This window comes from Rhincodon typus, chromosome 2, assembly GCF_021869965.1.
Source record: "Rhincodon typus isolate 14 chromosome 2, sRhiTyp1.1, whole genome shotgun sequence".
NCBI classification, from domain to species: domain Eukaryota; kingdom Metazoa; phylum Chordata; class Chondrichthyes; order Orectolobiformes; family Rhincodontidae; genus Rhincodon; species Rhincodon typus.
The window spans coordinates 118,801,033-118,813,996 of record NC_063333.1 but is presented as its reverse complement, the minus strand read 5'-3'; the positions used below and the strand labels follow the sequence as shown (position 1 = coordinate 118,813,996).

The window sequence follows — 12,964 nt, the reverse complement described above, 5'->3', positions numbered from 1 at the left end:
GCCACGCTCCAGTCATCAGGCACCTCTCCTGTAATTATAAATGATGCAAATATTTCTGCAAAGGGTCTCATAACTTCCTCCCTCACTTCCCACAATGTTCTTGGATACATTAGATCAGGTCTCAGAGATTTATCCACATTTATGTTCTCTAAGACCTCCCGAACCACCTCTTCTGTAATGTGAACTGTTTTTAAAACATCAAAGTTTATTTCTCTGCATTCTCTAGACTCCACTTCTTTCTCCACAGTAAAAAAAAACTGATGGGAAATATTCATCTAGTATCTCTCCCATCTCCTAAGGTTCAACACAAAGACGACCTCCTTGATCTTTAAGAGGCTCTATACTCTCTCTAGTTACCTTCTTGCTCTTAATGTATTTGTAGAATCTCTTTGGATTATCCTTAACCTTATCTGCCAATGCTATCTCATATCCCTTCTTTGCCTCCCTGATTTCTCTCTTAAGAATGACCCTACACACTTTTTATATTGATTAAGAGATTCAGTTGAACCAAGTTCTCTGTATCTAAAATAAGATTCTCTCTTATTCTTGATTAGAACTTCAATGTCTTTATTCATCCATTGTTCCTTAATTTTACCAGCCTTACCCTTCAATCTAACAGGAACAAAACACCTCTGAACTCTTGTCATCACACTTTTGAATGCCTCCCACTTGTCTGATGTCCCTTTACCTGCGAACAGTCTACTCCAATCAACTTTTGAACGTTCTTGTCTCATACTTTAAAAATTTGCCTTACTCCAATTAAAAACTTTAACTTTTATGGAAGGCTCACCCTTTTTCATAACCATTTTGAAATTAATAGAATTATGATCGCTCGACCCAAAGTGTTCCCTCACCTTTACTTCAGTCACCTGCCCTGCCTTATTGCCCAAAAGAAGGTCTAGTTTTGTTCCTTCTCTAGTAGGAGCATCCACATATTGAGAAAGAATTTTTTTCTTGAACATATTTGACAAATTCTTCACCATCCAAACCTTTAACACTATGTAGCCCTCGTCAATGTTTGGAAAATTAAAATCCCCCATTATTACAACCTTATTATGCTTACATATATCTGAAATCTCCCTACATATTTGTTACTCAGTTTCCCTCTTACTGTTGGGGGGGGGGAGTGGTCTATAGTACAATCCCTGTGATCTTTCCTTTCTTATCTGTAATTTCTACCCATATATTTTCACTGGATGATTTTTCAGCAATATCTTCCCTAGTTACAGCAATAATGTATTCTTTAAGCAAAAATATCATTGGGCCCTCCTTACTTGCCTTATTTTCTATGCTTCCTATAGCATCTAAGACCCAGAATACTGAGCTGCCAGTCTTGTCCATCTCTCAGCCAAGTTTCTGTAATGGCTATGAAGTCTCAATCCCATATTCTTAAACATGACCTGAGTTCATCAGCCTTATCTGTAAGACCCCTTGCACTGAAATAAATCCAATTTAGTTCTTCAGAGTTACTACATACTCTGATTCTCTCTTGTCTTTCTTTGCTAATTGATGCGCTTTCCTCATTTTCAGAATCTTCCCCATTAATCCTTCTGTTTACACTGCTACTTAGAATTCCTCCACTCACCCTCTCTATCAAAATAAAGTCTTCCTTTACAGAATGAGCAAATCTCTCTGCTAAGATATTGGTCCCTTTCCAGTTTATGTTAGAACCATCCTTTTTGAACAGGTCTTTTCTATTCCAATTGTCCAAAAACCTGAATCCCTGAACAATACACCAGTTCTTCAGCCATTGATTTATCTCCTTTAACCCTTTGTTCCTTCCCTCATTTGAGTCTGGCATTGGGAGTAAACCAGAAATTACTAATTTCAAGGTTCTGTTTTTTAATCTTCTAACTAATCTCTTAAATTCACTCTGTACTGCTTTAATCTTTTCCCTCAGAATGTCATTCCTACCAATGTGTCCAATAATTTCTGGCTTCTCAATCTCACCTTTAACAATATGCATGAAACATCGAGAAACGTCCTTAATCCTAGCACCAGGAAAGCAACGAAGAATCCTAAATTTATGCTCACTGCCACAGAATCGCCTGTCTATGCCCCTGACAGGAGAGTCTCCTATAACAATAATTCTATTAAATCTTGTCAAATGCTGCCTAACATATGAATCATTCTAAGTGTCCAATAACTGACTGCCCATTTCATTTTCCTTGGAGAGACTATCCCCTTCCACAGTTCCAAAAACTGAATATCTATTTGCTAGAGGAATAGCCACTGGAGACTTTTGAACTAACTTTGTACATCTCCTGACAGTCACCACTAGGCCCTCTGTTGATTTTGTTCCTTTGCACCTATTAAAAGACTCACTTTTCCTTCTTATCCAAGTCCTGAAATTTCTAGATATCCAGGGTTCTCTGGACTTGTTGCTCCTACATTTCACCCTAAAGGGAATACGATGGGCTTGTGCTTCCCATCCCCTAGCTTGGGAAATGCTTACACTTAACTTCACTCTTTCTGAAAACATCAATGCCCTGAATGTAGGGAGAAAGGCATTAATTCAGGCTGAGATTTCACAGTAAATTCAGTGAGACTCACAGCCATCAGAAGGTCAGCAGAAATTAACTGTAATCCTGGGACATATTACTTTATAAAAGAAAAGGGCAGAAAGGTGGAAAGTTCAGGCAAAGTTTTGGATAATGATAGAAAAACAACCATTTTATAGCCTCAAATTGCTAAGGTGCATTTTTCAAGTTTAATTGGCACTGACCATACATTTACAGAACTGGAACAAGTAATAAAGTGAAATGAGTGATCTAAGTGATACACACATCTTGGATAAACATGAGCAGAACATGTCAGATAAAGGGCTGACTCAATATGGAAACATTAGTACTAATGCTCAGGATAGGGTTATTGATCCCACAGGCTGGAACTGAAAATCAGCACTAAAGCTAGAGGGATGCCACCATTCTAGGGACAAAGGAAAAGCACCAGCAAATATAGACATTGGCTAAATATGCAGGATAAGGGATAGAAGGTGAGGTCTATAGGTTGGCAAAAGAAAACTAAGATGTGAAAGTCCAGAAAATGTCGTACAAGTTTTGAAAGTGGACCTGAATGTGAACACAGTCTTAAGAAAAGATCATAGACTGCAAAAAAAGGATTTCTGACCAAAGGAAGGTGAGATCTCGTAGTTCTAGGACAGAATGAGATAGGAGGGTAAGTAGAGGACATAAATTGACACGAGCAAAGATGATACAGGCTAGGAATGCCATGAGAAGTAAGTTCTTGTGACTGACAAGTTTTAGTGGATACTAACAAATTAGAAAAGTTTATAAAGGACATCAAGCAAAAAAGTTGGAAAGCTTGAAAGAAATTGTGTGTGTACTGAGGTACTAGGAAGGAGACAACCAACTTTATCACATAGATGGATATGTAGAATAACAGTTTCTTGATGGTACATAAAGAAAAGGCTAAAGACAGACAACTGCCTCTGAGTTTTGAAGAAAGACTTGGTGATCAAAATATTAGACTTGATTCCCCTACAGAAGGAAAAGGAAAATGAAGATTTTGTTAGCTCCTTTAAAATGCAATTCTTTGGAATGTAAATTGACTGATGAAATTTTCATAAGTGGAAAATTTTCTAAAGGAAGTCTTTTTGGTGCCAGCTAAGAAGGCTGTCAATTTGGAGAAGAAAATGTGGGAATTAAACAGATGTGTCTATGGGTTGAATGGTTCATCAATGATGTGGTATTTCTCCATTAGGACCATCCAGCTGAAAGTGTATTCAGTTAAAAGTAGGCCTAGCTGTATTTTACGAGTTTCATTAGAAGAAACTAACAAACATCTTTGTGATGCATGCTGGTGATTTGCTAGAGGCTAATTTTGCAGAATTCAAGTGATATGTGATAGATAACATTAAAAATGTACTTGACTGTTGGGAGTAAGTTTCAGGGGCCTTCAGATATATAGGACTAGATATTAAGCAGAGTAAGTAAAGAGTGACCTTAGATCAACCATCATGCTTAGAACATATCACTTTCATACCACTAAATACAACCAGGTCATCACAGAGAGGATCCTACATCCAACATAGAAGTAGTCATGTTAAGGAGTTTGACTGGACATTAAACTGGTTCTGTACTCAGCCTAAGCCCAATGCCAGTTATGATCCATTGGGGCCTTGTACCATGTTAAAACATTATACAGTCGAAGGTTCACTGAGTGAATGCAATAGTGAAAAAAAGTAATTCAGAGAAATGTGCACTGAAGTTTCCAGCTTTGGCCAATTCAGCAGAAATGAAGTTAGTCATCTTTAATCTTTCATATGCTAATTTTCCAGATGGATATTCTAGTATAGGAGAGTTTATCACATTCTTGGTGAGAAAGAATAACAACTATTGCTCATGAGTCAGGGGAGCTAAGAAAATAAAAAGGGTAGTTTAAAGTATCTTAGTTGCTGAAACACTGGAATGACTGGAAACCATAGTTATGGGGATATGATTGTCTAATATTCTGGTGGAAATCCAAGCAAGGGGCAATCTGAGAGAACATTGTCTATTTAATGTTATCTGGATAATCCTCCTCTTTGGGACAGATGAACTATCCATTGAGTCTCTACTGGAATGAAGCAATTAACAAACCAAGGAACAGTGGAGAACCTACAGACCTCAGACCACCAGCAAGACAGTCTAACCACATTCTACCCAACAAACTACCATTCCTTGAAGTATGAAGAGAACAGATTTGAGGAAGAAAGTGAAATTTCCAGATCATCAATGGATAGTGGTAAACACAATGTATAACTACATCCATAACAATAATAGTATGAGGGTAAAAGACTTGGATGGAGATGTTATAAGAACAGTCTAATATTTGGTTGTACGTGGTAAAGATACGCTTGAAAATGTAATTACGACAAAGGCAGCCTAAGGAAGGAGTTGGTAGGAGACACACCTGGTGCTGCGTACTCATAAGTCTTAATAGAAATGTGAAATGTGGGTCATACTCATGTAAACCCTGCATAGCTGTTGTAATGCAATAGACCTCCAGTGTTTACTCAATAGGACTCTTCCAGTTGGACCAAAGAAGTGATTATCATCATGTACACAATACCACTTCGGACTACATAAAACAAGGTTACGCGTCACGGTCGATGGCAAAACAAATTCATTTTCAGTTAATGATGGCGGAAGAGCTAGAATCTTTAGGGACATAAAGAGGAGCACCCTAAGGGAAGGAGAATTGTACTTTGAAGTACACATGCGACAAACAATGAGAAATCAATTCATGTTTTCATCTAATCATATTGCTCATTGAAATTGAAAATTGAGGGTATTAACAATGACTGATAAAAAAAAAGCTCAAGACTGGAAGGCGCGAAGAAACGAGATTATGACCGGACCTTGGGCAGCTGATGAATGCCACAAGCATTCGGGTGTGGAGCCCGCTGGTTCTGAATGAAACATTCTCACCCTAAATCATACACTGTATTCTTCTCTACACTCAACATGACCAACCTGCCGTGCATAAATTTCTATTCAGATTAAATTACTCGCGATACCGTGCAAGATACCAGATAATTCAGTGTTTACACGGATGATATCATCACATTTGAAAATAAATGCGTTCAGACTTTTAAAACAAAAACTTTGTTTTGCCAGTGGGGGTGGGTAACAGGAGAGTCTCTCACAACCTTTGGGCCAGGGTTGGTTTCTCTCAGCTCTCATTGTGTTTGACCTGAGGCCATTCGGGCGTTTCCGCGCGGACCTGTTGCCTGTGCGGTGTTTTTTTTAAAAACGAGTGCCTTAGCCTCGGGTATTTCCGTGCTGCAGCTGGAAGGCCGGCGGAGCGGAGCCGAGCTGAACTCAATCTGAACGAGTGGAGGTTTCGGGAATCTCCGCGGGCCCTGACTTGACTGATTGAACGCTTGTAACATGGCGGCGGTGATGAAGGGAGCGGAGTTGAACATCTTTGGCTAAAGTAAAAGAGAGAGACAGAAACGAGAACAATTCTTCTGCTGTTCTAATTTCTGTCGAGTAATGGACCCGTGGCTTTCTGCAACACGTGCGCAGGAAGAACGTGAGAAAAATTTGCAACAGAGGGAGCAACCAAAGGAATAAGTTTATAGCAACGCCGGTTTGGGAAAGGAATAAAAGTGCGAAAATGTCGGATTCTAAGGTGAAAGTTGCAGTGAGAGTCCGGCCAATGAACCGACGAGGTAAGGAGGAATTTAAAATCCATTCAAGAAGCAGCGCGGTTCTCGGGAATGTTTTAAGAAAAGGGTCTTTTATTTGAAGTAACATTGTTAATAGTTGGGGAGATGGATACGCGGGAGTTGTGGGCTGTTTGGTAACATTGTGACTGATGTTCTGCACAGAGCTGGAACTCAACACCAAGTGCATAGTGGAGATGGAAGAAAATCAGACTGTCCTTCATCCACCGCCTTGTCCTAACACGTCCAAGGCAGACAACAGGTAAAAGCCGCGCTTCCCAACGACAGACTCTTTTCCACTGCAGCCTTCCTTTCCTCCCCGATCCCAGAAAGAAAACTACAATGCAAATAGTTTATTTCCCCCTATATCTCTTATCGTTATGCCGCCATGAGAATTAACGCCCCGAGCGTGGTTTAAAATTGGAACTCTGCACAACAAAAATCTGCTGTTCGCATAAAGAAAGGAGGGAGGGGAGAGCGTCTCTGACGATCGAGACCACAAACGGCGCCAGCAGCTACTTCTAGTTCGTACGGTGCTGAGATTAGAGAGTCCCGAGTCGGACGATCAGATATTTATAAACATGTTTAAATAAAAATATGTTCAAAAGGCACTCGTAACATATATATTATATTACACTTGTTTCGATGGTTTTCCATCTTTTGTTAAGAGAAGGAAAGATAATGTTGGCACACACCCAATTTCTATGGTCTGTTGCGTTGGAATTTTTTTTGGAAGAGAAATGGAAGATTGGGGGCTGGGAGAAGAGACTTTTGTGACAAGTTCCAAAGAAGTAAAGAAATGTGGCATTACTATTAAACGATTGTAGAGAATGAATGGTGACTGGGACTGCAGTCTCATTTAACTTTTTTTTTGCTTTTTTTTAAAAAAAAACGTGGACATTATCGTTTTGTATTTGCTGTAATCTAAACAAGCGGCTCGGGTTGTGCTTTGACTATTGAAGGACGATAGTGTTCAGATTTTTTGTTTGGAAATCCAAGTGACAGCACAGAGACTGCCGTGCTACTGGGTCCGCTCTGTAGTCTCTCCCTACACGGGAGGCATTTGTAAAATTCCCTGGCTGAAGCAGTTTACCCACTCCTGTATTCAGTTTGGCTGCAAATTGTTGGAGTAGTGTTGCTCTTTTTAATTGCAAATTTGTCTGGTCTGTTTTAAGAATCGGCATGTTTTTTTTGGAGGGTCAAGATTGGTTATTGATTTATGTAACCCATCAGATTCAGTCACTTACTTTTCAATTGGCCTGTATAGCGACGACGCGGAACAAGCCTACAACCAACCGCAGTCTAACCTTCCCTCCCATCAAACGAATCCCAGTCACTGAAATATAACTGTTTGAAAAGCAGGTGCGGTTTACTGCCTCCAGTTTACTGATTGCTTTTCTCAGCGATTTCGTGCTATCATGATTTATTTGTTTTCTTTTGAGCGGACCAAATTCTTTGTACATGATCTTGCGTTCGGGCGTTATTTGGCTGCTAAATGAACACACTACACTTAGTTGGAGTGGTTTTAAACCAAGTTGTTACATAGCTTTCAATCGAAACGGCTCTCGCACTGCCGGCATGTTTGCAACATATAGAATGCATTTAACTCTTGCAATCTAAGCATCCGTACTTGGAGTTATTTACAATATACGGGAGACGACATACTGCGTAGATTTAAGTGTTTAGACCAAGATCTTGTGTACAAACCCGACTGGAAATCTAATGTTTGTGTCTAATCCGCGTCACTCGCTGCTTTAACTATTTGCAGTACTCGCTATATTTCCATGTTTTAAATTTCAAATCCACATTAAAATAAAATTATCATAATTTATGCCTAGTCATCTTTAATGCACTGTGGAATCCATGTGTCGTAGCATATTCAAATTGCAACTGTATTATCATTCATAAGCGTTTAATTGGAATTCAGTCCATGTACTGAAAGAATTGGCCATTTGTATTCTATTTGCAGCATTGTAGGTCAAACAGGTCCCGCTCTCTTTTCCCCCCCGCCACTCCCAAATGGCTGGGCCGAATGGCACTGATGGAGTTGTGTGTTTTATGTTCTGTGCAGTTTACTTTTTTGATGTAGTGGATGGAAACGAAATTGAAGTCCAAAGGCACCTTGAATAGCAGACAAGGTCATGGGCTAGGTTTTTTTTATTATTAAGTAGATGGCCACCCACAATTAGAATAGCCGCATGTACTACTCAGCAATTCCAGCTTGTTGTTTTGATCATTGTTGAATTCCTTTGCATGTAAGTTCACAGGCAGCATCAGGATAAGAAACAGCAAATCAATCCATTTGGCATCTTCCTTCTTTCACCGTGGCAGTCATTTTTTCACATGTAACACAGTTTTTGGGTCTCTTGTATTGATCAATGGATTATTTAATCATGCAATCTGGAACAAGGAACGTTTTCCTAATATCAGTTTCATATTGATTTTTTTTCATTAATGCCTATTTATATTCTCTCATACTGTATTGTGTTTTGTGCTTTGCTTATTTCTCTTCCCCCATCTCCATAACATACTAAGCTACTAAACCTGTATTAGTTCCATTTAAGCAGTGCTCTGAATTTCCAACATTTTCTGTTTTGATTGGTTCAGGGTGAGATTTACCACAAGCTTTTACATTTGTTATAGGTAGTTATGTAATTCAGTTGGCTCACCCTTTGCTGTCTTTAGAGTCTAGACTGCATAGTTTGAATTTCTCTAATCGTTTTTCCATAGCTTATCCCATTACATTTGGATCTGTTTTGTTGCATTTTGCACTGTTTCTAACACAAATATATTTCTCTGTGAAATGTTCAAAGCTGAACCTAATACATTGATTTGCACAGAAGAGAATGAGGAATATAAACTTCAATCATTGCTTTCTCGGTGTTTTTTAAATTATTTTACCACTTTGTCCATTGTCTGGACACTGCAAATGATATGTCTACTATTAGTTCCTGTACCTTTTATCCAGGTCCCTTTGTTTATTAAATTTAATTAATTGTACACTGTTCCTCATTTTATATGTCTTCTAGGCACTTTGTACATTGCATTTCAGCGTTAAATTTAATCATGTCTGTCTGTGTTTTGATTTCAAATACCTATGCAAGTTGCTCAGTGGGTCCTGTATTTCTGCCGTTTTGTCATCTGCAAATTCAACTAGTTCATAGTTTTGGTATTTAGGTTACTTATGTTCACTGGAAATTATAGTAGTCTAAGCACTGACACTTGTGGGACATTTAATGAGTACTGAATGCAAAGATTTACTTGCATTTTTGAAGTCAACGATTTAGATTTTTGTCCCTGTATTTTTTATTGGCTTTAGTTGTTTGCTTAATGTTTTACAAGATTTCAGTATCATACAGATGTTTGATTTTTCCATCAGCCTATATTATCTTTGTACTTGCCAACTTAAAATGGCTACTTAAAGCAACTCTGTGGAATAAGTATGGTCATCTTTTCCCTGGCCCTCCTTTTGTTATGCGCTCACTTCACAAAGATGAGCACATACCTTGCTACCAGTTTACTAGCCTTGAGTGTTGTTGGTAGAAATCACTCTGTTGAGTTTCAGAAGTGCTTGTTACGAGTTTATGTAAGGCAGTTGTTAATCTGTACCATTTTGATAGTTATGGGTAATTCTGTTCAGGAGATGTGGCATTCTTGTGGTACAGTGGTAGTATCCCAACCCCTGAGCCAGGAGGCTCAGTTCAAATTCCTACCTGTTGCAGGGGTGTGTAATAACCTCTCTAAACAGGTTGATTTGGGGGGCAAGGATATCCAGGCATGGATAATGGGTTTCCTTATGGAATATTAAAACCAGCATCATTAATCAGAGACCCTATCCACTCTGCTTAATCCAGTGAATGAATTAAACATGACAATCTAAGACTCAAGTCTACAAATTACTACAGTTAATGAAAAAATATTTTTGAAAGTGTTTGAATTACTAATGAATAGCCTAAGAAAATATTTTGTCAAGGAAGGGTGATTATTAATGTAGGACTTGGAAGGCTGTGCCAGTCTTCTAAATGTTGTGCAGTGGAGTAATTTGTTTGTGAGAGAAAATTTTGGAGTATATCTAAGCATAATTTAAAAATAAAAGGTCAAGGAACATCCTTTCTTCACATCATGTCAAATCCATAGTTCAGTACTTAAACCCAACTTATTTTAACTTCAAGGGAGGTTGTGATGGGTGCATTTGGTAACAGATTGTTACATTTGAGGACCTAGAAACCTTGAGATTCTGTCAGTCTTTGGCCAGAGACTGAGCATTGAAAAATGTTAGAACATTTTGTAGGTTCCATTCAATGTTCCAGTATCTTTATTTAGATTATGTACATTTTCTTGACGTTGCACTCAAATATGTCTGATTCCATGTGTGTACGCTAAATCCGTTCCTTCCTCCCCAACATCTGTCCTGACCATGACATTACCTCTGATTTGGCAGACTGTTTGTCCAACGTCCAGTGTCATTGAGCAGAAATCCTATTCATAAATATTGGGAAGATCAATGCCATTGTATTTGGACTACAATAATGATACCACATCAAACAACTAACTTCATTCCAGTCTTGGCTAAAGTGTAAGGCTGAACCAGACTATTGGCAAACTTGATCTCACTGTCAAACAGGATACTAACTGCCAACCCCTGATCCTTTCCATCTAGGAGACTGCCTACATCTCCCATTGGAACATATTTGGCTTGTTTGTTTGTTTTGTGTCCTTGTTGAAACCCTCATTTGTACCTTTGATACCTCTAGATTTAACTGTTCATATCTTCTTTTAACGGACCTTTTATCTTGCACCCTCCTTAAAGTTGAACTCATCTAAAACTCTGGACTTTGTCAGGACCCTGCAGCTTAAGGCCTCATATCAGCCTTGGTCTAAATGTGGCCAAATGACTGACTTCCAGAGGTGAGAATGCACTGATTATTCATGACATCAAGACAACATTTAGCCAAGTATGACATCGAGGAATATAAGCAAAAATTTGAAGTCAGTGGAAAATAGGGGAGCAAACTCTAATGGTTGGAGTCCCATCTAATACTATTTACAAAGGTAGATGGTTGGGGTCTTGGGTCCAACCATCTTCAGCAACTTAATGAATTATCTTTATATACACCTGTAAGGTGAGAAGTTGGGTTGTTCACTGGGCAATACTCATGACAACTTAGAACTAGTGTGCTAAGCAGTCTATGCAGAGCACAATTTTCTTCCAATGGCTCCTCTTGAGACTTCTCAAGGGCCTCATTTTTTATGTAATGTAAGGACTACATCTGTTTTATTTGAAATATAAACTGGAAAATGGAAGTTTGTAGCTCTGTTGCAAAGAATGAACTATTTTTGCAGCTTGAAGCAAAAGTAGAACAGTGTTGTTTGTTCATTTGGTTACCTGTATATGTAAATTTTGGAGAAGCTGTATTTGATAATTTTGAGAGACTAGCTGACACTAGATGCTTTCAGTTGGAAAAACCTGCTGAGCAACAGCTTTTGGATTGGTTATAAGCAGTACTTCATCACAGAATTGAGTGAAAGGAACACTGGTACTCGGATGTCCAAAAGCATGCAACCAAGACAGGTCTCCTGACTCTTGCCCTCTGAGTGGAAGAAAATTCAACACTAAAAGACTCTGAATAGAAGAACATCAATTGCAAGCAAAAGCCTAAATCCAACTAACCAGCTACCAAATTGACGCTCACTGTCGTTGTCAAAAATACGATGTCCTCAGCAAAAACCAATAGAACTGTCAGTCACTTTGATTTATCTGTTTATGGTTTGGATTCTTGACCCAGAAACTTTGTTACATTTTGCCCATATTTTCCACCTGCGATATTTCTGCAAAGCTATATGGCTCATACATCCTATTTGTGGATTAGTGTGTATTTGCTTTGGATGTAAAGGGGATATAGAATGAGTTTGTATATTTGCAAATAATTCTACGTTTTGCCACATGCTAAAGGATGAGTTTGTTATAACATGTTTTCTTGTTTTCTCAAACAAACATGAGAGTTTCCTTTCTCTTGGTCACAGTGAGGCAAATTAATTATCTTCGTGATTATGAAGGTAATTTTTCACATCTGTGATGATTATTGGAATAGTGGGGAGCTTGATTTGCTCTGCACTCTTCCTATTGGGATTGTATAGCAAGCTACTATTTTTGTCTTCGGGGCTCCTTGTTTTCTCACTATGTTATGGAGTATTTGGACTCTTGGAAGCAGCATCAAAAGAAGTCATCAATATCCTAAATTTATTGGAAGATGAATAATTATTAAGCCGCAACACTCATGGACAGCATTGATTTCTTTTGACACCACTGTATTTAAATTGGCTCAAAACCATGTGCATATGTTAGCAACAAAAATTTCTTTCAAACCAACTGACACAATTTTACATACAAAAAGTCATCCCTTGAAACATGGTTCCAGATTGGTGAGTTCATGGCTAAGGCATCTCTATTGCATGTTCACAAAGGTAGAATATTTCAAATGGCTGGTTGTTGCCCTTTTTTTTAAATTGCATCTCCAGTTTAAATTGAACTGATACATTGCTCATTACAATAGCACCCTCTTTAGTTTTCCCATGTAGTAGCTCTTGACCAATGACATCTCTGAACAGGTTGATTAGAAAATATCTCTCCCTACTTCCTTCAAGAAACATAAAATCAATGGTTGAGGAAGAGGAGGCCACTCAGCTTACTGTTCCTTTGGCAGCTGTTTGAAAGAGCTTCCTTATAGACACACTGCCCTGCTTTTACTCTGTAGTCTGCAAATTTATTTTGTAAGTTCTTGAAATTTAAAA

The 12,964-nt window shown here is 38.5% G+C and overlaps 1 protein-coding gene across 4 annotated transcripts in view; it reads left to right on the top strand.

Annotated features, from left to right (window-relative positions):
- The first annotated feature begins 5,798 nt into the window (after window positions 1-5,798).
- Window positions 5,799-12,964, top strand: part of kif13a (kinesin family member 13A) — a 270,920-nt gene continuing 263,754 nt past the window's right edge. For all 4 annotated transcript variants that reach the window (XM_048611497.1, XM_048611502.1, XM_020509948.2 and 1 more), the window contains exons 1-2: window positions 5,799-6,178; window positions 6,338-6,434. In XM_048611497.1, coding sequence (XP_048467454.1) covers window positions 6,124-6,178; window positions 6,338-6,434 — 152 coding nt within the window. In that variant the 5' untranslated portion in view covers window positions 5,799-6,123. The remainder of the gene's footprint in view (window positions 6,179-6,337; window positions 6,435-12,964) is intronic.